Raw genomic sequence first — 26,706 nt, forward strand, 5'->3', positions numbered from 1 at the left:
TTACATACGATAAATCCAGATGGTTTTTTATTATATTTTTGCAGGTGCACTTTGACATTCCTAGACAAGAGAGGCTATTACAGGTACAAGCTTTAAATCCGTGGACAGAAAAAAAGAACTATTGACAATGTTCTTTATGTACAGGTAAAACAGTAGCCGGTTAGGTACAACCCCAGGAAAGGAAACATTGGTTGCAGGAAACGGTAGCATCTCTCATATCCCCGCCCTTTGGATAATATGCCTGGGCGAGTCTCCCTGGCACCAAGGGAAGCTTATTCACTCCAGTGGGACTTACACACAGGTAAGGAGCCCAGCGAATGAATTTTCCATAGGCCTTGAACAGATCCTCTGAGTGCAGGGGTCCCCAAACTTGGCAGCTTTGAAGACTTGCGGACTTCAACTCCCAGACTTCCCCAGCCAGCGTCGCAGGAATTCTGGGAGTTGAAGTCCGCGAGTCTTCGCAAGAGGCCACGGCTGGAGAACCCCCCCTGCTCTATCGGTTTAGCTAAATAGTACCCAGGTTTAGTGTTCCTAGCCAGCGTGGGATACGAAGAATCAATTCGACATATTTAAGGGTAGCAAGTTGGGAAGGGCTGCCTTAAAGAACAAGGCAATCCATAGCTGACACCCCGGCTTACGAAAAGGTTTCCAAAGGAGGTGTCGGCTTCGGAAAACACTCGGTACGTGAAAGGTTAAGACGGAGCAAAGGGTGAGGCGTGGGAAAAAGCAGGGGAGTCCAACTGTTCCAAGGGTCTCAAGTCAGAAATGCAGCCAGCCATTAGGGGAATAGCTCAGTCCACCCCCACCCCCCCCCAGTTCTGTTTCTGCCCAACGCTTGCCAAACCGGCGGATGACGTTCCGGACAGGCCTCGTTCTGCCGGCGCAGAGTGAAAAGCAACAGGCTGGCGCGCGGCTTCCATCTTTGCGTACTTTTAAATCATCTTTGGATTCGTCACCGAGCTTCCGCCTCTCAAGTCGGTCAATTTTTTTTTTATTTTTATTTTTATTTTTAATGACGAAAGGGAATTAGCCACAGCCAAAGAGGGGGTGGGCCTGGTGTCTGTTACGTACGATTCTAAAAGGCCAACCAGCTCACCAAATAAAACGCCCCTCTGATCCGCGGCTGAGCAGCTGCTCACCAGCCCAGAAACGTACTTGGCAAATGCAAAATAGCAGAAGGTAGCGAGGCTGGGGGGTGGGGGGGTGAGGGGTCTCCTGAGGCACCACGCCAGCAGAATGCCTCTTGGGCTATCCTTAAGAGAGGGTGCAAGACCCTGGAATTTTTATGCCTCCCCCCCTTCCGGAATAGGAGCGACTCAAGAGAACAAGCAACAAGGACCCTTAACGCTGAAGAGTACGTCTTGAGGATCAGTCCTCGCAGACCCAATGCAGACCTACACCCTTACACACAGTTGAAGAAAACACGGGTGAAGGAGCTGATGAGAATATATTCACAGTTACGACCGTCAAAACGTAAAAATAAAAGCGGGGAGGGGGAAACGACAACTGAACTTGCCATGTGCAACAATGTGAAACAGACAAACCGAACTATAGAACAATACGAAGGTGGGGGGGGCACAGCCTTCAGCTCTCGGACCCCACCCCCTTTTCAGCAGCATCTTAACTTTCCACCCCTTGCTTGGTAGCCTGCCTTATTGACGAGGAGCGAGTTCAAATCTCTCCACCCAGATATTTGGGGTCCCTCTCTCTCTCTCAAGCTTTATAGTGCTGCCATTGAGAGGACAGCAGAAGAACCCTCCCACCACCACTCCAGAGGTTTAATTTCTTCTGGGGAGGGGGGGGAACTGGAGATAAGAAGCCAGGTCAGGTAAGCTACAGTGGAAGACCAGGAAACCTTGGGTCACGAATGCTCCCAGGTTGCAGAGGAGGAGACGGCGAGGAGAGGAAGGGGACAACGGTTGTGTGGACAAACTGCTAGACCAGGTAGCCCCCACTGGTCTTCACGGCGGAGGTTCTCCAGGAAACCGATCCACCCGGAACCGTGTTTGGTGGTTGTTTCTTAAATTCGTCCTTGTAAACAAGCCAGGGACCTTCTATCGGCAAAAATAAAAATAAAATAAAATGGAGAGCGGGTTTCGAAACCTTCCCCTTGGCCTTGCTACCGAAAAGCTTTCGTGGTCTATTTCGACCTCGCCTCTTTCGCAGTTCCAACCCGCCCACCCCACAAAAAGTGCCAGGCTTTCAACAGAAAGGGGAGGTGGGGTGGTGGTGGGGAAAAAGCCGTCGAGGCTAGCAAAATAATAATAATATTAATAATAATTCTCTCGTCACTTCTCAACCTTGCTATCGGGCGTCATCGAGGTGACCGCAGCGAGACTAGCCTTTGGCTGCGAGGATCGAAGAAAGAGTGTAAAAGGGAGAGAGAGGGAGAAGGCCACGGGGGGGAGGGGGGGGAGCAAGGGGACGTCCGTCCCCCCTCTCCCCGTGTTTCTCTGGGCTTCTAAGACAGACTAATGTAACTCATGCATTTCTGGTTTCCTAACTAAAAGCTCGTTCGCCTTCAACCCCGCAGCACAAGTAGCAAAACCGTTCCTTCGCGGTAGGCCAGAGACCGCCCTGGGGAACCTGTTCTTCTCAAAAAGGCCTTTCTCCGGGACTTCTCCTTTTTAAGTCCTAACGCCTCGCGGCTTTGTCGCTCGCCTCTGCATTGCGCGGCAAAGTGAGAGCCCCTGCCCTGGGCAGGCGCGACCGGTTTTTACTTGGGGACCAGCCCGCGAGACTGGGGGTACAGCTGAGAGCTGCAGGCGCTGGACGGGGAGCTGCCGGATTTCCTTCCAGTTTTAGGCCTGCGGAATGCAAAACAGACAGAAGAGAAGCATGAAGAAGGGGGCCAGCTTTCCCAGCAAACATCACAGGTAAAAAAGAAAGACGACAAATCGTGATCTAAATCGGGGGGGGGGGGTGTTCCCCAACTCCCGGGCCGTAGACTGGCACTGGGCCAGGGCAGGCCAGAAACCGGGCTGTGCAAAGCCTCATCTGTGGGGTGCGGGCGGCAGGCGGAACTACACCCGCTCCGGTCCGCGGGAAAAACCTCCCTCCGAGGATCCGGTCCCTGGTGCCCAAAACGTTGGGGGGGGGGGGGAGGAAGACACTGAAATTGCATTCCTGCCTAGAATTTCATTTGTTGTGTACTTGTTGTACTAACCAAAGTCACTGGGTTCATCCCTCTGGGAAGATCTTGCCTGCATCGTTAAAGTCTTTTTTTTAATGCCAACTTTATTATTTTTATACATAACAAGGTGGCAAATATATCTTCAAGTCCTCCTCCCTCCTCTTGTTTTTCCCCGCAACAACCCTGTGAGGTGGGTTGGGCTGAGAGTCACTCGCTGGCCCAGCTGGCTTTCACGCCTAAGGCGGGACTAGAACTCACCGTCTCCTGGTGATTGGCCCAAAGCCACTCAGCTGGCTTTCCTATCTAAGGCGGGACTAGAACTCACCGTCTCCTGGTGATTGGCCCAAAGCCACTCAGCTGGCTTTCATGCTTAAGGCGGGACTAGAACCCACCGTCTCCTGGTGATTGGCCCAAAGCCACTCAGCTGGCTTTCCTATCTAAGGCGGGACTAGAACTCACCGTCTCCTGGTAATTGGCCCAAAGTCACCCAGCTGGTTTTCATGCCTAAGGCGGGACTAGAGCTCACCGTCTCCCGGTGATTGCGTCAAAGTCATCCAGCCGGCTTTCATATATACTGTGGAATTAGAACACCCTGTCTCCCAGTTTTTAGGCCAGCACAAGAAGTAGTAAACCAAACTGGCTTTCTCTTTTTGTTGTTGTTTTAACCAATAGTCAAAGCACGGCTTACACCAGTGTTTCTCAACCTTGGCAGCTTGAAGATTTCACTCCCAGAATTCCTCACGGACTTCAATTCCCAGAATTCAACTCTCAATTCTGAGAGTTGAAGTCTACACATCTTCACGCTGCCAAGACTGAATAACATTGGGTTACGTGTACACAAGTTTTAGAATTAGAATTAGAATTAGAATAGAATACAAAATAGAATACAATAGAATACAGAATAGAGAATAGAATAGAATAAAATAGAATTGTGGAATAGAAATTAGAATAGAATAGAATTATGGAATGGAATAGGAATAGAATAGAATAAGATATAGAATAGAATAGAATAGAATAGAATAGAATAGAATAGAATAGAATAGAATAGAATAGAATAGAATAGAATAGAATAGAAAGAACAGAATAGAAAGAATAGAACAGACTGAATAGAAAGAATAAAATAATCTTTATCGTCACTGTGCAACTCACAACCAAATTAACTACACAAGGAAAAACCACAAATAACATACATTTTGTGTGTGTGTGTGTGTGTGTGAGAAAGAGAGAGAGAGAGATTTATCCATCACATTTACAGAAGGAGTGCGCTGTTATCTCGGCTTTCTCTGTCTCTCATATTTCAGAAATTCCTGCATCTCCAGCAGATTTTTTTTTTTTACACAGAAATCTCTTCCCCAGTTAAGGAGGCTGAAAACCAGCCAATTCAGCCCTCCAACTTCCTAGACCTCCAAAAAGAACAGTGGGTTAAAATTCCAGCTTACCGGGATTTTGATTTCTTGTTCGACGTGCTCTCAAAAGTAGACGCGTCCACCTGGATCTCATCTTCATCTTGCAAAGCGGCTTCGAGAGCGGCCTGGACTTTGGGGGCAATGGCCGGGCCCTCGTAATCCCGCGTGGTCCGACTGGGCATATCCAGTTCCAGCAGGACGATGTTTTCTGCCTAAAATAGTCCAAATTCAGCAGAGTTTGATTATTTCAACAGTGCAATGATGTCTGGGTTTTTTTTTAAAAAATATTCCCTTTATTTTGGGATTATTGTTGTCTTTGGTAAACCACGCCAAGAAGTAACATTGGGACGTCTTATGGCTCTCATAATTAAATATGAGACAATTAATAAAGGCCACAGATTGGAGTTCCGCAGGAATCTTCCCAACTCATGGTTGGAACCTGCTAGGAGTTAGATAAGGGTCCAGGGAATTTAAAGACGGTTGGAGTTAGTCTGCTTGTGGCTACATAGGGATTCTAGGCTGATCCCTCTTTTAACTCCGCCCCCAGATTCTGCCACAACTCCTATCTATCTCAGTCCAGAGGTACTAAAGGATGCAGTGGCCTGCCCTTCTTCCCCAAAATGAAATCTGTCACTCCGGAGATCTTCAAAGAGTAAGGTTCTCAGCTAGTCCTATTTTGTACAAGACAGGTTGTCATAAAAATAGAATAGAATAGAATAGATTTTAGAATAGAATAGAATAGAACAGAATATAGAATAGAATAGAATAGAATATAGAATAGAATAGAGTAGAGTAGAGTAGAACAGATTGTAGAATAGAACATAACAGAATAGATTGTAGAACAGAACAGAATAGAGCTGGAAGGGACCTTGGAGGTCTTCTAGTCCAGCCCCCTGCTCAAGCAGGAGAACCTATACCATCTCAGACAAGTGACTGTCCAGCCTCTTCCTAAAAACCTCCAGTGATGGAGCACCCATGAGTTCTTGTGGCAAGCTGTTCCACTGGTTAATTGTCCTCAAATGTCAGGAAGTTTCTCCTTAATTCCAGGTTGCTTCTCTCTTTGGTCAGTTTCCAACCGTTGTTTCTCGTCCTTCCCTCTGGTGCTTTGGACAATAAAGTGACCCCCTCCTCTTCTCTGGGGCAGCCCCTCAGATACTGGAATGCTGTTATCGTGTCTCCCCTATTTCTCCTTTTCCTTAGACTAGCCAAACTCAAGCCATGCAGCCGTTCTTTGTACGTTTTAGTCTCCAGGCCTTGGATCATCTTAGTTGCTCTGCTCTGGATTTTTTCCAAACTCTTAACATCTTTTTTGTGGTATGGTGACCAAAACTGCCTGCAGTATAAGTACCGGTAGTCTCCCACTTACAACCATTCATTTACTAACTTCCCAAAGTTACAACAGCACTAACGAAGTGACTCAGGACCAATTTTCACCCTTGGGACCGTTGCAGCATGCCCACGATCAAAATTCAGGCGCTTGGCAAGGGGCACGTATGTATGAGCGTCCCGCGGTCATGTGGTCACTCTTTGCCCCTTCCCAGCCAGCTTCCAACAAGCCAAGTCAACGTGGGAAGCCAGATTCATTTAACGACCACAGCATCCCCCTAACAACTGCGACGATCGACTTGGCTCTGTGGCGAAAGGGTTGGGGAAAAAAAGGGACAAAACTCGCCGAACAGCTGCCTTGCTTTAGCGACGGAAATCGTGGCCGTAGGTCGAGGAGCACCTGTGTGTGACGGGTAGGAGTTCTGCAGAGACTCAAGGGAAATTCTGTGGGGTCCCGGCAGGACAGGAGGGGCGGAGATACGCGGGGGAGGAGCGCTGCCGTTTCCCTGCGATCGGTCGTAAGGACGAATGACCCCAGGGACACTGGGGCAGCCGTAACTTCCAACCGGGATCGTAAGTAGCTTTTGAGAGATCTGGACATTAAGTGACCGGTCGTAAGACGAGGATCAGCTGTACTGTACTCGTCACACAGTTCCAGGCCATGAAGGCTCCTGGAGAACAGGGACCTCCCAAGAGACATGACGTCACTTATCTCCGGTCTACTACACGGTCCTTTCCGCAGTTCCAAGAAGGCTCCACCACGCCCATCTGCACCCCTCAGGTGACTCTGAGGACACAGGTAAGCCTCCAGGTAGCCTTAAGGACTCTCTAAAAGGATGCAAATGACCGGTTGTCTGCAAGGAGTATAAATCCTTCCATTCCACTTGAAGACATTTCCCTTCTCAGCCAAGAAATATCTTCAGCTCTGATTGGATGGTGGGGAATAGAAGGGTTTATACTCCTTGCGGACAGCTGGTCATTTGCATCCTTTTAGAGAGCCCTTGAGGCCACCTGGAGGCTTACCTGTGTCCTCAGGGTCACCTGAGTGGTGCAATTAGGTGGAGCCTTCTTGGGAATGCTGAAAGGAATTCTACACCCATTTGCACCACTCAGGTGACCCTGAGGACACAGGTAACTCTCCAAGTGGCCTCAACGACTCTCTGAAAAAAGGCAAACGACCAGCAGTCTGCAAGGAGTATAAATCCTTCCCATCCCCACCCTCCAGTCAGAACCCGAAGAAGCTTCTGGGATGAGAAGGGAAACGTCTTCAAAGGAGAAACAAGGAAGTCCAGTTGCCTCCTGAAAAAAGCACCTTTGGGACAACCATGACCGGGATGACTGGGAATCTCCACAGACCCCAAAGAGAAATCCCCCTATTTTTATAGGACCTAAAGGCCTGTTTTGCACATCTTTCTCAGGTTGAGGCCTCCTTGTTTTTCAGGGCACTCATTTTTATTCCCGATCTCCCCCACAAAACACAGTCGGAGCTCACCCTGTACCGAGCTTCCGGGCGGACCATCATGGACATCCTCGCGTGCTGACTCAGCGGCCTCTTGTACCCCACGGCGGACACCGGCCTTCTCATCATCTGTTGGTTCCTGGAGCAGAGAAGGGAAACAGCAGGTCAAATACACAAGGTCCTCCCTGCTGTATGAGGAAAAAGACTTAATAATAATAATAACAATAAAGTTGGAAGGGACCTTGGAGGTCATCTAGTCCAACCCCCTGCACAGGCAGGAAACCCTATACCATGTCAGTCAAATGGCTGTCCAGTCTCATCATCATCATAATTTGGAAGGGACCTTGGAGGTCATGTAGTCCAACCCCCTGCTCAGGCAGGAAACCCTATACCATTTCAGACAAATGGCTGTCCAGTCTCTTCTTAAAAACTTGCAGTGTTGGAGCATTCGCAGCTTCTGGACGCAGGTGGTTCCGCTGGTTAATTGTTCTCACTGCCAGGAAGTTTCTCCTTAGTTCCAGGTTGCTTCTCTCCTTGATTAGTCCCCATCCGTTGCTTCTTGTCCTGCCTTCAAGAGAATAGCTTGACTCCCTCTTCTTTGGGGCAGCCCCTGGGATACTGGAAGGCTGCTATCATGTCCCCCCTTGCCTTTCTGTTCATTAAACTACACATACCCAGTTCCAGCACCCGTTCCTTGTATGTTTTGGCCTCCAGTCCCCTGATCATCTCCAACTTAAATACTTAAGCGTAATGAAAATCTTAACCAGTTAAGGAGGTTTCAAATATTTGGGGGCAAACAAACTTAAATAAGAATTGCAAACAGGATCTATGGTAAGGCAATCGAGATGATCAGTCGGAAAAGAAGCTTTATATCAGTGTGGTTGTTATTTGTAGACATATTAGAAAAAGTCTACATTTAATTGTTATTTATCTAAATGATAAGAACGGTATTAATTAAAGATTGGCAAAAGGGAACATTTTTGGAAGAAGACAAAAACATGAAGCAAAACTTATTATGTGGACTATAGAATTATAGAAACTAATTGTTATTGTTTTTTAAAATATAAACCCAGACAACACAATGTTTACCAAATATTAAGGTGATTATGCAAAAATAAATAATAACACATATTTAAACAAAAAAACAAATACACAATGCCCTCTCTGTTTATTACACACAGATACACACACCATAAGGTTCGGAAAGCCTATGAAGATAACTATTTAGTCTGGAATGATATAGGATTTCCTCCCTGAGCAGGGGGCTGGACTAGAAGACCTCCAAGGTCCCTCCCAATTCTGTTATTCAGTGGAACAACCTGCCTCCACAAGCTGTGAATGCTCCAACACTGGAGGTTTTCAAGAAGAGACTGGAAAAGGATTTGTCTGAAATGGTATACGGTTTCCTCCCTGAGCAGGGGGTTGGACTAGATGACCTCTAAGGTCCCTTCCGACTTTTGTTATCCTGTTCTGTCAATGTCCACATCTCTGTACAGGAAGTCCTCGATTTATAACCATTCATCTAGTGACCATTTGAAGTTACAACGGCACTGAAAAAAGTGACTTATGACCGTTTTTCACACTTGTGACCATTGCTGCACCCCCAGGGTCACGTGATCAAAATTCAGATGCTCCCGGGGGGGGGGTGTCACGTGATCCCCTTTTGACAAGCCAAGTCAGAACGGGGGAAGCCGGATTCCCTTAACAACCATGTGACTTAAATGAACAACTGCAGGGACTCACTTAGCGACGGTGACAGGAAAGGTTGTCAAAGGGGGCAAGCCTCGCGACTACATGACCCACAGCTGAGCCCAAAACCTCCGTTGCTAAGCGAGGCAGTCATTAAGTGAGTTTGGCCCCCTTTTAGGACCTCTCTCGCCGCAGCCGTTAAGCGAAACAGCGCAGTTGTGAAGTTAGTCATACTGTCGTTAAGTGAAACTGGCTCCCCCCCCCCCCGGTCGACCGGGCTTGTCAGAAGGTCGCAAAAAGGGACCCCGGGACCCTGCAACCGTCGTAAACACGAGCCGGTTGCAAAGTTGCCAAATTTTGATTACACGGACCGTCAGGTTGCCCCAAAGGTGCTTTTTTTCCCCAGGAGGCAACTGGACTTCCTTTTTTTCTTTTCTCTGAAGACGTTTCTCTCCTCATCCGAGAAGCTTCCTCAGGTTCTGACTGGATGGTGGGGAAAGAAAAGGATTTATACTCCTTGCAGACAGCTGGTCATTTGCATTTTTTTTAGAGAGTCGTTGAGGCCACCTGGAGGTTTACCTGTGTCCTCAGTGGTGCTTTTTCAGGAGGCAACTGGTCTTTCTTGCTTTTCTTTGATGACGTTTCGCTCCTCATTGTATCCTGTATCCAAGTGGCCCCAACGAATCTCAAAAAGACTACTAACGACCAGATGACTACAAAGAATATAAATCCTTCCATTCCCCGCCAGGCAACTGGACTTCCTTGTTTTTTCTCTTTGAAGACGTTTCGCTTCTCACCCGAGAGGCTTCCTCAGGTTCTGACTGGATGGTGGGGAAGGGAAGGATTTATACTCCTTGCAGACCGCTGGTCCTTTGCCTTCTTTCGGAGAGTCGTTGAGGCCACCTGGAGGTTCGCCTGTGTCCTTGATTAATCAAAATTGAGCAGCCCTCCCTCAAACGAGGGGGAGGGACACGACACCGTCTCTCTCCAGTCTACAACACGGTCCTTTCCGCAGTCCCAAGGAGGTTTCTCACCCATTTGCAACATCCAGGAGTCGGTTGCCAAGTGCCTGAATTTTTGATCACAAGACTGTGGGGAAGCTACAACGGTCTTAAGCGTGAAACACGTCTGCAAGTCACATTTTTCAGTGCCCTTGTGAACTTTATACACGGTCACGAAGCGAAGCGTTGTGAGTCCGGGACCACCCGTCAGTGAACCTGGAGGTGTTCCCTCAACCCTCCAAGTGAAAGAGGACTCACTCCAATCGGGTGATGGGGTGAAGTTTCCACTGGTCCTCCTCCTCGTCGAAGAAGGATCTGTTCATGATCTTGTTCTTCTCTTCCAGAGGAATGAAGTTCTCAATGATCAAGTGCCTGCGTCGGATCGGGAAAGGAGGAAGTGAGATATGGCGAACCCAGAAGATTGTTTTCCTCGCTGGACTACACTTCCCAGATGGGTCACGTGAAGAGGTCTCGTCTCTGGGGCAGCTGACCACCGTCACGTTCCTTCCCTCCCACGCTCTGGAGCAGGGGTGGGGGGAATTATGGCCCTCCTGTGGCTTGTAGGCTTCAGTCCCTAAAATCCCGGCTTCCCGGGCTGGCTGAGGAATTCTGGGAGTCGTAGTCCGCAAGGTAGAAAGGAGCCACCTTATTAAAGAGTAATACACGGTTAGTTGGAACCTACTTCAGCTTGAGCTCCCGGGTCAGCTCGTTCTGAGTTTGTTCCAGTTCTTGTCTCTCCTTGATGTGCTCTTCCTGCAGGTCGTGGATCTCAGCCTTCACAGCTTGCAGCTTAGAAAACAGCTGGAAGAGAGGAATACAGCTGTCGAGGGTGACACGCACAAGGCTACCACCTCTGCACAAAAAGACCGTGCGTGGGCAGTGACTAGAATCCTCCTCCTCCACTCTGCAAACCCCACTCCCTTCTAACACTGATGATGTTCCCTAGTTGGGTCACGAAACGTCTGCAAGAAAACAACCCAGCTCAGAGAGCACCAAAGACCCCACAGTTATCTTCCTCCTCCTCCTCCTCCATTCCCGTCTAGCATTGATGACATTACCTAGTTGGGTCACGAAACGTCTGCAAGAAAACAACCCAGCTCAGAAAGCACTATGGATGCCCTCCTCCTCCTCCTCCTCCTCCTCCTCCTCCTCACACCCCACTCCCTTCTCGTCCTGATGATGTTATCTAGTTGGGTCACAAAACATCTGCAAGAAAACAGCCAAGCTCAGAGAGCACCCAGGACCCCAGTCTTCTTCTTTCTCCTCCTCCTCCTCTCTTCTTCTTCCTCCTCCTCCTCCTCCTCCTCCTCCCTACTAGCACTGATGATGTTCCCTAGTTGGGTTGTAAAACCTCTGCAAGAAAACAGCCCAGCTCAGAGAGCACCCAGGACCCCAGTCTTCCTCCTCCTCCTCCTCCTCCTCCTCCTCCTCTCTTCCTCCTCCTCCTCCTCCTCCTCCTCCTCCTCCTCCTCCTCCTCCTCCTCCTCCTCCTCCTCCCTACTAGCACTGATGATGTTCCCTAGTTGGGTTGTAAAACCTCTGCAAGAAAACAGCCCAGCTCAGAGAGCACCCAGGACCCCAGTCTTCCTCCTCCTCCTCCTCCTCTCTTCTTCCTCCTCCTCCTCCTCCTCCTCCTCCTCCTCCTCCTCCTCCCTACTAGCACTGATGATGTTCCCTAGTTGGGTTGTAAAACCTCTGCAAGAAAACAGCCCAGCTCAGAGAGCACCCAGGACCCCAGTCTTCCTCCTCCTCCTCCTCCTCCTCCTCTCTTCTTCCTCCTCCTCCTCCTCCTCCTCCCTACTAGCACTGATGATGTTCCCTAGTTGGGTTGTAAAACCTCTGCAAGAAAACAGCCCAGCTCAGAGAGCACCCAGGACCCCAGTCTTCCTCCTCCTCCTCCTCCTCCTCCTCTCTTCCTCCTCCTCCTCCTCCTCCTCCTCCTCCTCCTCCTCCTCCTCCTCCTCCTCCTCCTCCCTACTAGCACTGATGATGTTCCCTAGTTGGGTTGTAAAACCTCTGCAAGAAAACAGCCCAGCTCAGAGAGCACCCAGGACCCCAGTCTTCCTCCTCCTCCTCCTCCTCCTCCTCTCTTCTTCCTCCTCCTCCTCCTCCTCCTCCTCCTCCTCCTCCTCCTCCTCCTCCCTACTAGCACTGATGATGTTCCCTAGTTGGGTTGTAAAACCTCTGCAAGAAAACAGCCCAGCTCAGAGAGCACCCAGGACCCCAGTCTTCCTCCTCCTCCTCCTCCTCCTCCTCTCTTCTTCCTCCTCCTCCTCCTCCTCCTCCCTACTAGCACTGATGATGTTCCCTAGTTGGGTTGTAAAACCTCTGCAAGAAAACAGCCCAGCTCAGAGAGCACCCAGGACCCCAGTCTTCCTCCTCCTCCTCCTCCTCCTCCTCTCTTCCTCCTCCTCCTCCTCCTCCTCCTCCTCCTCCTCCTCCCTACTAGCACTGATGATGTTCCCTAGTTGGGTTGTAAAACCTCTGCAAGAAAACAGCCCAGCTCAGAGAGCACCCAGGACCCCACAGTCCTCCTCCTCCCCTTCTAGCATGTTCCCTAGTTGGGTCACGAAACGCCTGCGAGACAAAACTGCCCAGCTGGGGGATCACCGAGGACCCCTCGTTCCAACCCTGAGCGACAAAAGATTCTCCCGGACTGGTTATCACCTTTTTCAGTTTTTTAGTTTTGATGTCCACCTCCTGCTGTAAGGAGCTGTAGGTCTCCTTCAGCTCCAGCGTCTCTTCATCCCGGCTTTCCATCTGCTGTTGGATTTCTCGCTCCCGTCGTTTCTGTAGGACGCATCAAAGGGTTGGCGTTCGTTTGAAGCTTCTCAATTCACTAACCCTACGCCTTCCCGCTCTCGTGAGGGAGCCCTTGACAGGGGGACTCTGGACTTGGCTGAGGAATTAACCCGCCTCCCAGCTTCTTTATCCCACCGTGAACTGTCAATGAATTAAAAGTGATGAATGAAGTCGACAAGTTCGGAAACCCGTTTGACTCTCGCACTCTTCACTTAAAAAAAAACCGTCAACTGCTGATTCTCAAGAGGTAGCGACTGATTGTACCGCACAGAAATTTTAATCAGATGGGAAAAAAATGAAAGGTGGATGGCTACTTCAAGCGATGGCGGTTTATGACAGTTTTTTATTCATTTATTTATTGATTGATTGATGGGATTTATATCCCGCCCTATCTCCCGAAGGACTCAGGGCGGCTAACAACAAAACATATAATAAGTACAGAAATTAAGATAAAAATAAAATTAAAATCATCTGTGCAATAAATTAAAATTAAAAACTAAAAATAAATTAAAAATACTAAATATAAATTAATTAAAATGCCTGTCAGTCTAGGTCACCCTGGTGGAACAGGTGTGTTTTGAGGCCGCGGCGAAAGGATTGGAGGTTTTGGGCCATCCGAAGCTCAGGGGGGAGCTGATTCCACAGGGCTGGCGCTCCCACAGAGAAGGCCCTGCCCCTGGGGGTCGCCAGCCGACATTGCCTAGTCGACGGTACCCTGAGGAGGCCTTCTCTGTGTGAGCGTCCTGGACGATGGGAATTTGTTCCCGGCAGCAGATGGTCCTACAAGTATCCCGGGCCTAGGCCATGTAGGGCTTTAAAGGTAAGTGCCAGCACCTTAAATCTCACCCAGAGGGCAACCAGTAGCCAATGCAGCTCACGCAGGAGGGGTGTAATATGGGAGTATCGGGGAGCTCCCATCACTACCCGTGCAGCTGCACTCTGCACTAGCTGAAGCCTCCGGGTGGTCTTCAAGGGCAGCCCCATGTAGAGAGCATTACAGTAGTCTATACGGGAGGTAACGAGTGCATGGGTGACTGTACGTAGGGCATCTCGGTCCAGAAAGGGGCGCAGTTTTTGCTGGAAAGTGGCACTCTTCCAGTTCCCAGCCCAAAGAAAAGGTCCCCTGGCTATAATGGGTTCACGTAAAATGACTGCCCTGTTCGCTTAATGACCGCAGTGTCCATTTATCCACCAAAAAGAAGTTAATAAAATCAGGCAGGGTCACATGGTGACCCGCTTTACGGCCCTCCGTAACCTGCGGCCGTAATTCCTGGCTCAGTTACACTTGTTGAGGACCTCCCGTAGTTTTCACACCTGCGAAAGACGTTCTCAGGACCCTTCGTCCCAGTAGGAAAGAGGTCTGCAGGTGAACAGCAAAATGAAAGATGTGGTGGTGGGGGAGGAAATGGGCAGTTCTGCCCTTATCTCACCTGCTCAGCAATCTCTTGCCGCTTCTGTTCCAGAATTTTCTGCTGCTCGTTTGTGTGGTCCACAATGTTCTTCCCACCAACAAGAAGCTTGCTCTCCATGGCCTTAGAAGCAAAAAAATAAGGAGCGCCGGGGGAGAAATTTCATAATATTAGAACGTAGCAGATATCATCCTGGTCTCACAGCTGTAATTCCCTTCAACTTAAAAGTTTTAACATTTCTATCTATATCTATATCTATCATCTGTTTCTCTCTCTCTCTCCACCCACCTATATCTACCTCTCTTTCTCTATCTCTTTATCTCTCTCTCTCATCTCTCTCTCTCTCTGTATCTATCTCTATATATTATATCTATCTCTGTCTCTCTAGTCTCTATCTATCTCTATGTGTCTCTATCTATCTCTATCTAATCTCTATCTCTATCATCTGTCTCTAACTTATCTATCATCTATCTATCTATCTATCTATCTATCTATCTATCTATCTATCTATCTATCTATCTATCTATCATCTATCTCTATCTCTCTCTTTATTTCATTTCATTTCATTTATTATATTTGTATACCGCCCTTCTCCCGAAGGACTCAGGGCGGTGAACAGGGCACATATAAAAATACAGAATACAAAAATTAAAAAAGAATTAAATAAGAGCCCGAGCTAAAAACAGTAGAATAATATAAAAATCCACAATAAAAACCCGAGCACATCCCCCATCAGGCCAGGCCGGCTTGTTCAAATAAATAGGTCTTCAGATCGCGTCGGAAGGAGCGAAGGTCAGCTGCCATCCGGAGCTCAACCGGCAGCTGATTCCATAAAGCCGGGGCGCCCACAGAGAAGGCCCTCCCCCTATCTCTCTCTCTCTCTCTCTAATATCTATCTATCTGTCTCTGTCTCTATCTAATCTCTATCATCTCTATCTCTGTCTCTAACTTATCTATCTATCTATCTATCTATCTATCTATCTATCTATCTATCTATCTATCTATCTATCATCTATCTATCTATCATCTATCTATCTATCATCTATCTATCTATCTTTCTATCTATTATCTATCTATCATCTATCTATCATCTATCTATCTATCTATCTATCTATCTATCTATCTATCTATCTATCTATCTATCTATCTATCTATCTATCTATCATGCTGGTTAATGACCAATAAAAACATACTCTTTGGTATAAAAGACATCTCACCTTGATTTTGGCCCCCAGCTTTTCAGCTGCTTCTTTCTCACGTTTCAAGTCTTCCATCTTCTTCTCCTTCTCCTTCAGCAGCCTCATCTTGTCCTCGGCTACCAAGCTGTGGTCCTCCAGGATGGCCTTCTTCTCTATCTCCAGCTTCTCCTGCTGCTCTTTCCAGTAGTCATCTTTGTCCACCCCTTCCTCTTCTTCACCCTCCTCCTCTTCACCCTCCTCCTCTTCTTCCTCCTCTTCCTCCCCCCCGATCCCGTCTCTCCTCCTCTCCTTCTTCTTCCTCTTGACGATGGACCTCTTCTCCAGCTGGGCCTTCAGGCGAGCAATTTCTTCTTGGAACTCCCGCAGGAGAGCATCTTTGGGGTCTTCGTTGACTCTGGGCTTGTTCTTGATGTTCTTGGCCCGGTTGGCGTATCGCAAGGTGGTTAGGGTTTCCTCGACGTTATAGGAGGCCGGGCCGATGTTGGCCACCATCACCGTCTTGGCGTTGCCGCCCAAGGAATCCTGGAGCAGGCGGGTCAGCTTCGAGTCTCTGTAGGGAATGTGGGTGCTTTTGCCGTCCACAAGGGCCGATATGACGTTGCCCAACGCCGAGAGAGAGAGGTTGATCTTGGTGGCCTCTTTCAACCTCTCGCCCTGGGCTCCCGTCTTGGACTGACGCTCGCTGCCCGCCAGGTCCACCAGGTTCAGCTTCCCGACACGGATGTGGTTCTCCCCGTCCAGCCCAACCTCGCTGCATTCAATGGTGATGACAAAAATGGCGTGGGAGCGGGAACTGTGTTCGTTCATGTTGGTGGCGCCCACCGAACGGTTCTGGTTCCCGACGTTCATCACGTGCTCGATTTCCTTCACGCTTTTGGTGACAAAGGACGAGAGGTCCTTGACGTAGACACCCGTGTCGGGCCGCTCCTTCAGCTCCAGCCTCTTGGACTGGTCCTTGGAGAGTAAGTCCCTGATTTCCTCTTGGTAGATCTCCAAGTAGGAGGCCCTGACCAGGTACTGCTGGTTCTGAGACCGAGAGATGTGGGTGAAGATGTGGTCGAAGGAGTTGGGGATGACCCCTCTTTTCTCCGGGTCTCCGCGCACCCCTTCCATGGTGTACGTTTTCCCCGTCCCGGTCTGCCCATAGGCAAAAATGGTCCCGTTGAATCCCTGGAGAACCGAGTCCACCAGCGGCCGGAAGGTCTCATCGTAAAGCTCAAACTGTTTGGAGCTCCAGTCGTAAACCGCGTCAAAGGTGAACGTCTTTGGAAGCTCGTGAGATGTTCCCTTGGGGTTCTTCACGGAGACTTGCCCCAGTTTCACGTCCACGTCCACCACTTGCTCATAGGAGGCCACTTTCTCTTTGCCGTTCATCGGCCGGCATCGTACGACAACTCTGACCGTCTCCGAGCACTTTAGCTTCAACATGACAACAGATTCGCACGGGGGAGGGGGGAGCAAAGGAACTGATGGCGGGATCAGGAAGATCAAGGATTCTTCTAATCCTGCAAAGAACGTAGTGCGACAACAGAACGTGAAGTGCTCGGACGCTGTAATTGTTAGCGTAGCAAGCGGAAGTTCCTACTCTATCGGATTAACACTTAACATTCTGGATCGGGGGTGTCTAACCGTGGCTACTTTCAAGACTTGAGGACCTTCAACTCCCAGAATTCCCCAGCCAGCCACGATAAACCCTTCTATTCCCCACCCTCCGGTCAGAGCTGAAGACGCTTCTTGGAGGAGAATTCCGAAAGGTCTTCAAAGAAAAAACAAGGAAGGTTTGTGGAATTGTAAGCCACCCTGGGTCATTTGATAATGAGGTGGAGGACATACAAATGTACTCAATCAATCAGTCAGTCACTCCTTCTGGGAATAAAGATCACAGCTCTCCTCTGCTGAGCCCGACCCCTTGCTACCAGCTCTTCTGTACGTACTTCACCTGCCAGATGACTCCAGATGAAGATAAACGTGGCTCCAGACTCACACGGGTGCAACTGAACGGCTGACAAAGGCTGTTGTTGTCGGAGGAACGGCAGTGACTCACACCTTGCCCTCCTCTGTGTAAAGCAGGGGTAGGCAACCTTGGTTTTTTTATGACTCGGGAACTTCAATTCCCAGAATTCCTGAGCCAGCCATGCTGAGGGGAAAGGGAGAAGTTTCCAAGCTGAGCCATGCTGGCTCAGGAATTCTGGGAGTTGAAGTCCACCAGTCATGAGGGGGCCATATGCTGGGTCAGGAATTCTGGGAGTTGAAGTCCACCAGTCCTGAGGGGGCCATAGTCCCCCCATGCTGGCTCAGGAATTCTGGGAGGTGAAGTCCACAAGCCAAGAAGGAGTCATAGTTCTCCCATGGTGACTCAGGAATTCTGGGAGTTGAAGTCCACCAGTCATAAAAGAGCCAAGGTTGCCTACCCCTGGTGTAAAGTGTAAAGTCTTGAGCCATCGTTTTACCATCAGCTCATCAGCAGAGCTTAATGTTGGCTAGATCCCGCCAGGATTTTAACCTTGGCATCTGTTTGCAGCACAACCCTTATTCTCCCGGCCAAAATGGAATCCGTTGTGGCTTCCGATTCATGCTGAATGTCTTTGCTACTCTCCTCATTCCCCCGGGGATTAAATGGAGAGATCAGGTGCATTTCTGACTTATGGGAAATTCTTCACATCCACAACCAGCCTCTATCCTCACCCCTCACATCCTTCAGGAGAAAAGGGTTAGAATTGAGCAATTTTTTGTTTTAAGATGAAGCTGCCTCGGAGCAGAACTCCATCTGGGTAACCTTGTCATGTCCCTGTAGTTTTCTTGGCTGCAAAACCAACCGCTGTGCTATTCTTGCATTTTTCCCAGGACAAATCCCCCCCAATTTCCTAGTCCTAGCCTACGTCTGGACACATTTCTGGCCGAAACCAGATCTATTTTTGGTTTAAGTCAGCAAAGGTGTGTCTGACACCACGACCATGAAGCTGGCCAATTTTTGGCTAACCTTCTGGAGGTGTTGTCATCCTTCAGCTTTACATCTTAGCCCTCTGCAATCTCTCCTGTTCTCCAGAGGTATTTATGACTTTGGGCACAATAATGGAAGTGAGGGCTGATACATCGCCCGGGGTCCTCATCTAGACTATTCAATTCCAACAGTATAGAGCTGGAAGGGACCTTGGAGGTCATCTAGTCCAACCCCCTGTTCGGGCAGGGAACCCTATACCGTTTCAGACAAATGGCTGTCCAGTCTCTTCTTTAAAAACTTATGATTATTCTTCTTTGCATTAAAGAAGTTAAGGTCTCCTCTCCTGAGGAGATCCATCTGGTAGGACCAGAAGAAGGACCTTCTCTGTGGTGGCCCTGTCCCTGTGGAACATCATCCCTGAGAAGATAAAATTAGCCCATCCTGACACCCGTTCAAAAGGCCCTGAGGACGTGGTTTTGCCAGCAGGTCTGGGGACCCCCAGGGAGATACGGAGCCCATCAAGCGACTGGCCTGATGGCTGTTGCCAGGGGTGGTGGGGCTACTTTGGGATTTGTGTTGGGGTTTTATGTCCTGGAGTCCCTGTGAGTAAGTTGGGCAGCCGTCCGCCATTTTCTTAATCAATGAATCTACAGAGCTGCCATAACCAAACTCTTAGAAGTCAGCAGGTTATTCACCCTGACAGTCCTTCTAGAAATAAACATTGGCAAAGAGTTGCTTTTATTTTTTTGACGGCACCAAATAAGCATTTTATGCGGAGTATAGCCTGCACTATGGTCCAGCGTAGCACGCACCCCCAACAAAGGCCACAGCCTTAGTAAGGCCACATCTGGAATGTTTTGGCCACCGCGTTACAAAAAAAGATGTTGACACCCTGGAAAAAGTGCAAAGAAGTGCAACTAAGACGATCAAAGGCCTGGAAAGTCAAAAGTGTGAAGAACGGCTGCGGGATTTGGGTTTGGCTAGTCTAGAGAAAAGAAAGACGGGGGGGGGGGAGAGGAGAGACAGGATAGCAGTCTTCCAGTATTTGAGGGGCTGCCACAAAGAAGAGGGGGTCGAGCTATTCTCCAAAACATCTGAAGGCAGGACAAGAAACGATGGATGGAAACTAACCAAGGAGAGAAGCAACCTGGAATTAAGGAGAAACTTCTTAGCAGTGAGAACAATTAACCAGCGGAACAGCTCGCCTCCAGACGTTGCGGGTGCTTCATCACTAGAGATTTTTAAGACAAGACTGGACATCCACTTGTCTGAGATGGTCTAGGGCAGGGGTGTCAAACTCAATTTCATTGAGGGCCGCATCAGCATTGCGGTTGCCCTCAGGGGGCTGGGTGGGTATGGCTTGGGTGGGCGTGGCCTACTGGGTGGGCGTGTCTAGAGTGCATATGGCCTACTGGGTGGGCGTGGCCAGCTCTACATCGTTCACATCAAGGGTGCCTATGGGGGCCTGGGCAGGAGTGGGACAGATCTGAGGGTCTCTGGCGGAAGGAGGGTCTCTGGGCCAGGGCCAAGGCAGTGGGGGCCGTTCCCTCACTGTTTCCAGGATGGCTTCGCGGGCCGCATGAAACCACTTCGCGGGCCGGATCTGCCCCCCCCCCCGGGCCTTGTGTTTGACATGTCTGGTCTAGGGTCTCCTGCCTGAGCAGGGGGCAGGTCTAGAAGACCTCCAAGGTCCCTTCCAGCTCTAGTCTCATTGTATACCCCTCCACACAGGCCTTGCACAGAAACGCCATGCTAGCCTGTCACAAACGTTTTAGAAAGTGCTGCCCAGAAACAGCACTTAACCTTATTAAACCTAAGGCTATCTGGCCCAGATCCCAAAAGGATTCTAATCCATTAGCTGGAAGCTCCAGATTGCATTTTTCAACTGGCTGCTGGTCTAAAACATGGAAGCCATTCAAATCTTGCTTTCTTGGAATATAGAGGATGACGTTGTGTCTGAAAACCAAGTCCAGCTTTCCGCTGGAAAGAGTAGAGTAGAGTAGAGTTAGAATGAATAGAATAGAATAGAATAGAATAGAATAGAATAGAATAGAATAGAATAGAATAGAATAGAATAGAATAGAATAGAATAGAATAGAATAGAATAGAATAGAATAGAATAGAATAGAATAGAATAGAAAATATGGAATGGAATGGAATAGAATAGAACAGAACAGAACAGAATAGAATAGAAAATATGGAATGGAATGGAATGGAATGGAACGGAACGGAACGGAACGGAACAGAATAGAATAGAATAGAATAGAATAGAATAGAATAGAATAGAATAGAATAGAATAGAATAGAATAGAATAGAATAGAATAGAAAATATGGAATGGAATGGAATGGAATGGAATAGAATAGAACAGAACAGAACAGAACAGAACAGAATAGAATAGAAAATATGGAATGGAATAGAACAGAACAGAACAGAACAGAATAGAATAGAATTAAAAATATGGAATGGAATAGAATAGAATAGAATAGAATAGAATAGAATAGAATAGAATAGAATAGAATAGAATAGAACAGAACAGAAAGGAATAGAATAGAATAGAATAGAATAGAATAGAATAGAATAGAATAGAATAGAATAGAATAGAATAGAATAGAATAGAATAGAATAGAATAGAATAGAATAGAATAGAATAGCAGAGTTGGAAGGGACCTTGGAGGTCTTCTAGTCCAGCCCCCTGCTCAAGCAGGAGAACCTATACCATCTCAGACAGGTGATTGTCCGGTCTCTTCTTGAAAATTTTCAGTGATGGTTCATTGTGGGATTGACTTTACTGTCATTTTAGACACCCCGACAAGGGGTCCCGGTGCCTAGGCATGGCTGGGCCCTCTCTGGGTTAAAAGAAAGAGTCTCTTGCTATGTAAACATGCCAGGTACCCCTACAAATGTAATTAAACAAAAGTCCCTGCGTGGCATCGCCTGTCTTTTTTTTAAAATAAGCCCATTTCGTTAAGTAGGTTATTTGTGTATGTCTGCTCTCATCGGATTCCCCGTTTTTATTTTTCAACTACTTTTAATCTACCTCTCAGGGGAGACAGGGAACCCTCACAACACTGGCCCTGTCTAATGGGAGTTGTTTTAAATTTTGCTTTATATTATACACCATAAGTCACCGAGAATTCTTTGGATGGCAGTGGGGCAAAAAAAAGCAGGATTAATAAATCAATACAGCTGCTTGGCAGAGTTCAGAATACTTCTGTCACCTGTAAAGGCTTCAGAATATTTTCTGTAAAGAAACACACGGGCAGCTGCAGCTAAACTTGTTTTTCCATTATTGTACCAATATTGTACCAAACTCAAATACTTTGGCCACCTAATGAGAAGGAAGGACTCACTGGAGAAGAGCCTAATGCTTGGAAAGATCGAGGGCAAGAGAAGAAGGGGACGACAGAGAAGGAGATGGCTGGATGGAGTCACTGAAGCAGGAGGCGTGAGCCTAAATGGACTCCAGAAGATGGTAGAGGACAGGAAGGCCTGGAGGAACGTTGTCCGTGGGGTCGCGATGGGTCGGACAAGACTTTGCAACTAACAATAACACCCATCTTGTTATCATCTTCACAGGAGAGGAAACCCAAAGGGCCCCTATTGATAATACAGCATTCATTTATTTGTCCAATCTATACAGCTGTCCATCTCACAAACAAGTGACTTTGGGTAGTGCAACACAAGGCTAAGAAACAGTCATGTTGATAAACAGTAAAAATATTTTCATTCTTAGGGCTGGTCACACGGTCAGCCAGAAGTTCAGACCAGATTTGACATTCTTGTCCACTGAGTCCTTCCAGAGGACCTGCGGTGTTGATGTTTAATGGTGTTAAAGGTCTTAGTGTAGCAACTGTGACTTCCTTTGTTTTTCTTTGAAGACGTTTCGCTTCACATCTAAGAAGTTCTAAGTTAGAACTGAAGAAGGCTTCTTGGATGAGGAGTAAAATATCTTCAAGGGGAAAAAAAAAACAGGTCAAGTCCAGTTGCCTTTTGGAAAAAGCAACTTTGGGACAACCATGACTTGGATGACGGAGAATCACCACAGACACCATCTTAACGCTGCCAAGGTTGAGAAATTGCTGTAAATAAAAGTCTAGGTGCATGAAATCCAAAATCAAGGAAGTCACGTTATAGTTTTGAGTTGTATGAACTCAGTCAGTGTGCTTTATTGAATATACCATGAAAACGGGCAAACACTTAGCAAGATGAGCAGATCTTCATCTGCCTTCTCTTCAAGAAGTCAATCTTTGCTGCGGGTCAGCCATAATAAAATTTTTGCAGAACGACATCTGCCACCCAGCCCATCAAATTCTGATCTTCCCAGCAACCTTTTTTTTCTATGGAAACCAGTCAGTTACAGATATTCGTGCATATATATATTAAATGGAATGATTTGACAGGAAGGAAGGAAGGAAGGAAGGAAGGAAGGAAGGAAGGAAGGAAGGAAGGAAGGAAGGAAGGAAAAGAAAGAAAGAAAGAAAGAAAGAAAGAAAGAAAGAAAGAAAGAAGAAGAAAGAAAGAAAGAAAGAAAGAAAGAAAGAAAGAAAGAAAGAAAGAAAGAAAGAAAGAAAGAAAGAAAGGTGAATGAATGGAGGGAGATAGAAAGAAAGAAAGAAAGAAAGAAAGAAAGAAAGAAAGAAAGAGAAAGAAAGAAAGAAAGAAAGAAAGAAAGAAAGAAAGAAAGAAAGAAAGAAAGAAAGGTGAATGAATGGAGGGAGAAAGAAAGAAAGAAAGAAAGAAAGAAAGAAAGAAAGAAAGAAAGAAAGAAAGAAAGGTGAATGAATGGAGGGAGATGGATGAATAGAGATGGATACATGATGAAAGAGAGACACAGAGAGATGATAAATGATACAGAAAAAAACCAGGCAGATAGAGAGATACAGATAGAGATAGACAGATACTCAAGGATCTGAAAAGTCCTAACTTCATCTCAGTTAAAAAAAAAAATAATTAAACTGGCAAAATGCAAGAGAGCCAGGAAAGACATTTTGATACCAGGAATAACATCCAATATATCTCATGGCTAAATTCCGTTTCTTCTAAGACAGGGGTAGGCAACCTTGGCTCTTTTATGACTCATGGACTTCAACTCCCAGAATTCCTGAGCCAGCCAGTGCTGGCTCAGGAATTCTGGGAGTTGAAGTCCATGAGTCATAAAAGAGCCAAGGTTGCCTACCCCTGTTCTAAGACAAAGCTGATTTCGCTTGAATCAGCTCATGGAAAATGCAGCACGTTGCCCCCAATAAAACTCAAAAACAAATGAGTATTTCCAGTTCGGGCAGCCGCTAAGCTAGGGGTAGGCAACCTTGGCTCTTCAATGACGCGGGGACTTCAACTCCCAGAATTCCTGAGCCAGCCAGCATGCCTACCCCTGCGCGGCTAAGCATTGACTTGGCCACAGGCAGGGAGGCATCTGATCTGCCCCAAGCAGCAACAGGGAAACTCAATCCTTAGAAAGGAGAGTGGGTCAATGTTTATCTCTCAGCCCAGCCCACCTGCCCCATGGGACTCCCACCCTCTCCCCAGGGTCTGACAGGACCCCCACCCTTTTAACCTTTCAGGGGTGGCATCAGAAAAGGGTGATAAGGTGCCGCCAGGTTTTTCTGGAGTTTATTTATTTACCTACCTAGCACCCTTCGCACCCGAAGGACTGATTTACTGTTCCTTCGGCTTTTTTTTTTTTAAGAAGACAGCCATTTGTCTGAAGTGGTATAGGCTTTCCTGCCTGAGCAGGGGGTTGGACTAGATGACCTCCAAGGTCCCTTCCATCAGCATCATCATTATTTACATTGTTTTGTTTTGGGCTTACAAGCTACCCAGTTTGACTTTTAAGATGGGAGGCTATGCAAAGGGAATGAATGAATGAATGAATGAATGAATGAATGAATGAATGAATGCCAGCTGGGTGACTGAGCCAGTGCTGCTCTCAGTCCACCTCACAGGATTGTTGTTGTGGGTAGGAGAGAAGGCAAGAGGATTAGGCATATTCCCCATACAAAAAGGCTCGGATAAAATTAGATATCAATATTTATTATTTTACCACACATTTTTTAGGCAAAGGATATCCCAAATCCCGCCACCACCACCCCGCCCAGACTTCTCATTTTCCCACAAAAACCCTACATGGTAGGCTCACAAAAAGGGCCCCCAGCCCACAATCCTTCACTTCCATAGCAACAAGCTGCCTTGCCTAGCAACGGCAAGTCTCCCAACTAGTTTTCATTGATTCATTCAATTGTTCATCACATGGTCAGCCAAATGTTCGGACTGGATTTGGCGTCTTTATCCATTTTTATTTTTTATGAATGAATGAAAGCCAGTTGGCTGACTTTGGGCCAGTACGTCTCTCAGCCCAACCCACCTCACAGGGTTGTTATTGTGGGGAAAAGAGAAGGCAGGAGCATCAGGCATGTTCCCCACGCGGAAAAGGCTGGGGTAAAACTCTGTGTGTGTGTGTGTGTGTGTGTGTGTGTGAACAATATTATTTTACCACACATTTTCAGGCAAAGGACATTCCGAATACCCCTCTTTCTTCTCATTTCCCCACAACAACCCTACAAGAGAGGCTCACACAGAAAGGCAACTGGCCTAGAGTTACCCAACATCCATTGATTCATTCAATCATTATTATTATTGCTCATCACACAGTCAGTCAAATGTTCAGACCGAATTTGGCATTTATCATTCTTATTTTTATGAATGAATGAATGAATGAAAGCCAGCTGGCTGACTTTGGGCCACCACTGTACTTCAGCCCAGCCCACCATACAAGGCTGTTGTTCTGTGGAAAAGAGGAGGAGGAAGGATTATTGGATATGTTAGACAGAGAGAGAGAGAGAGAGGGAATATGATATACACAGATATGATAGATATGATGGATATGATAGATATTATAGATATGATGGATGGATAGATATAGGATATAGAGATAAAGATATAGATGATACATATTTTTTTAATTTTAATTCCATTTATATCCCGCCCTTCTCCGAAGACTCAGGGCAGCTTACAAACTTAGCAGAGGTAAGTTTGATAGAGGTAGATAGAAGTTTGATAGAGGTAGATAGAATAGATATAAAGATACAGAGATAGATGATAGAGATATATAGAGTATGATATAGATAGAATATGATAGAGACAGATGATAGAGATATGATGGATAGATGGTAGAATAGATATAGATATGATGGATAGATATAGAATATGATATAGATAGATGGATAGATGATAGATGATAGATAGATAGATAGATAGATAGATAGATAGATAGACAGACAGACAGACATGATAGATATGATGGATATGATAGATATTATAGATATGGTGGATAGATATAGAATATGATATAGATAGAATATGATGGATGGATAGATAGGTAGATGATAGATGATAGATAGATAGATAGATAGATAGATAGATAGATAGATAGATAGATAGATAGACAGACAGACAGACATGATAGATATGATGGATATGATAGATATTATAGATATGATGGATAGATATAGAATATGATATAGATAGAATATGATGGATGGATAGATAGGTAGATGATAGATGATAGATGATAGATAGATAGATAGATAGATAGATAGATAGATAGATAGATAGATAGATAGATAGGGATATAAATGTTAAAAAATACAAAAGCGGGCCCAGGACAGCCAGATAAGGAAAGCGGGGAGGGCGAAGCGCCGGGCCTTCTTGGCCGCCAAGACCTCCTCCGAGGCCCGCCAGGCGACGCCCCCTCCCCGGCAACGGCTTACCTCGCGGTCGGCTGCCCCTCCGGCCATGACCGGGGCCGCCTCAGCCGTCTCAAGCGGCGGGCCCGGCCTGGAAGGGAAGCCTGCGCTGCCGCGGTGCCCGATGGGGCGTGTAGTCCTGCCGTGCTGGGCCTGGGAGGGGCCGTCGGACGCGCCCCCCGGCCTCGGATCCGGCGTGAGGCGGCCGGGTTGCCGCTGAGGCCGCCGCACACTTCCTTGGCAACGCGGCCGCCCGCCCACAAGCCCTCACTTCCGTAGCGACCGGCGGCCTTGCCTAGCAACGGGCGCCGCCCGGCCACGCCCCTCCGCGCTCCAGGGAGGCGGGGCAACATCCGGGCAACTTCTCACGTCTCGAAGGCCGCGTGAGACGCGCCTGGCTCGCCTCAGAGCGGGCCGCGGTTCCCCTCTCAGTGGCTCGGACGGGGCCGGCACTGAGAAGCCGAGGCTCGACGCGGCCTGATGCCGACTGTACCCCGGCAGGCCTTTAAGAAGAGACGGGACAGCCACTTGTCTGAAATGGGGTAGGACAGGGGTAGGGAAGCTTGGCTCTTTGATGACTTGTGGACTCCCAATACC

At 47.6% G+C, this 26,706-nt stretch overlaps 2 protein-coding genes across 3 annotated transcripts in view; both read right to left on the reverse strand.

Moving 5' to 3' along the window:
• KIF3B (kinesin family member 3B) lies at positions 1-26,349 on the reverse strand. 2 transcript variants are annotated; one of them, XM_083360839.1, is made up of 10 exons: positions 26,134-26,180; positions 19,497-19,596; positions 15,443-16,929; positions 14,247-14,348; positions 12,682-12,804; positions 10,697-10,815; positions 10,273-10,386; positions 7,358-7,463; positions 4,573-4,751; positions 1-2,807 (listed from the first exon to the last, which is right to left on the reverse strand). In XM_083360839.1, exons 3-10 carry the CDS (start codon positions 16,850-16,852, stop codon positions 2,717-2,719), a joined length of 2,244 nt encoding a protein of 747 aa, XP_083216965.1. In that variant the 5' UTR covers positions 16,853-16,929; positions 19,497-19,596; positions 26,134-26,180; the 3' UTR covers positions 1-2,716. The 2 variants fall into 2 exon arrangements, with proteins under 2 accessions (XP_083216965.1, XP_083216964.1); XM_083360838.1 differs by lacking the exon at positions 19,497-19,596 and having other exon boundaries at positions 26,134-26,349.
• DNMT3B (DNA methyltransferase 3 beta) overlaps positions 1-26,706 on the reverse strand; it is a gene marked incomplete at its 5' end in the record, with an annotated part of 480,157 nt that overhangs the window by 143,192 nt on the left and 310,259 nt on the right. The window lies entirely within an intron of this gene.

The sequence above is a fragment of the Vipera ursinii genome (assembly GCF_947247035.1).
Source record: "Vipera ursinii genome assembly, chromosome: 3".
Lineage (NCBI taxonomy): Eukaryota > Metazoa > Chordata > Lepidosauria > Squamata > Viperidae > Vipera > Vipera ursinii.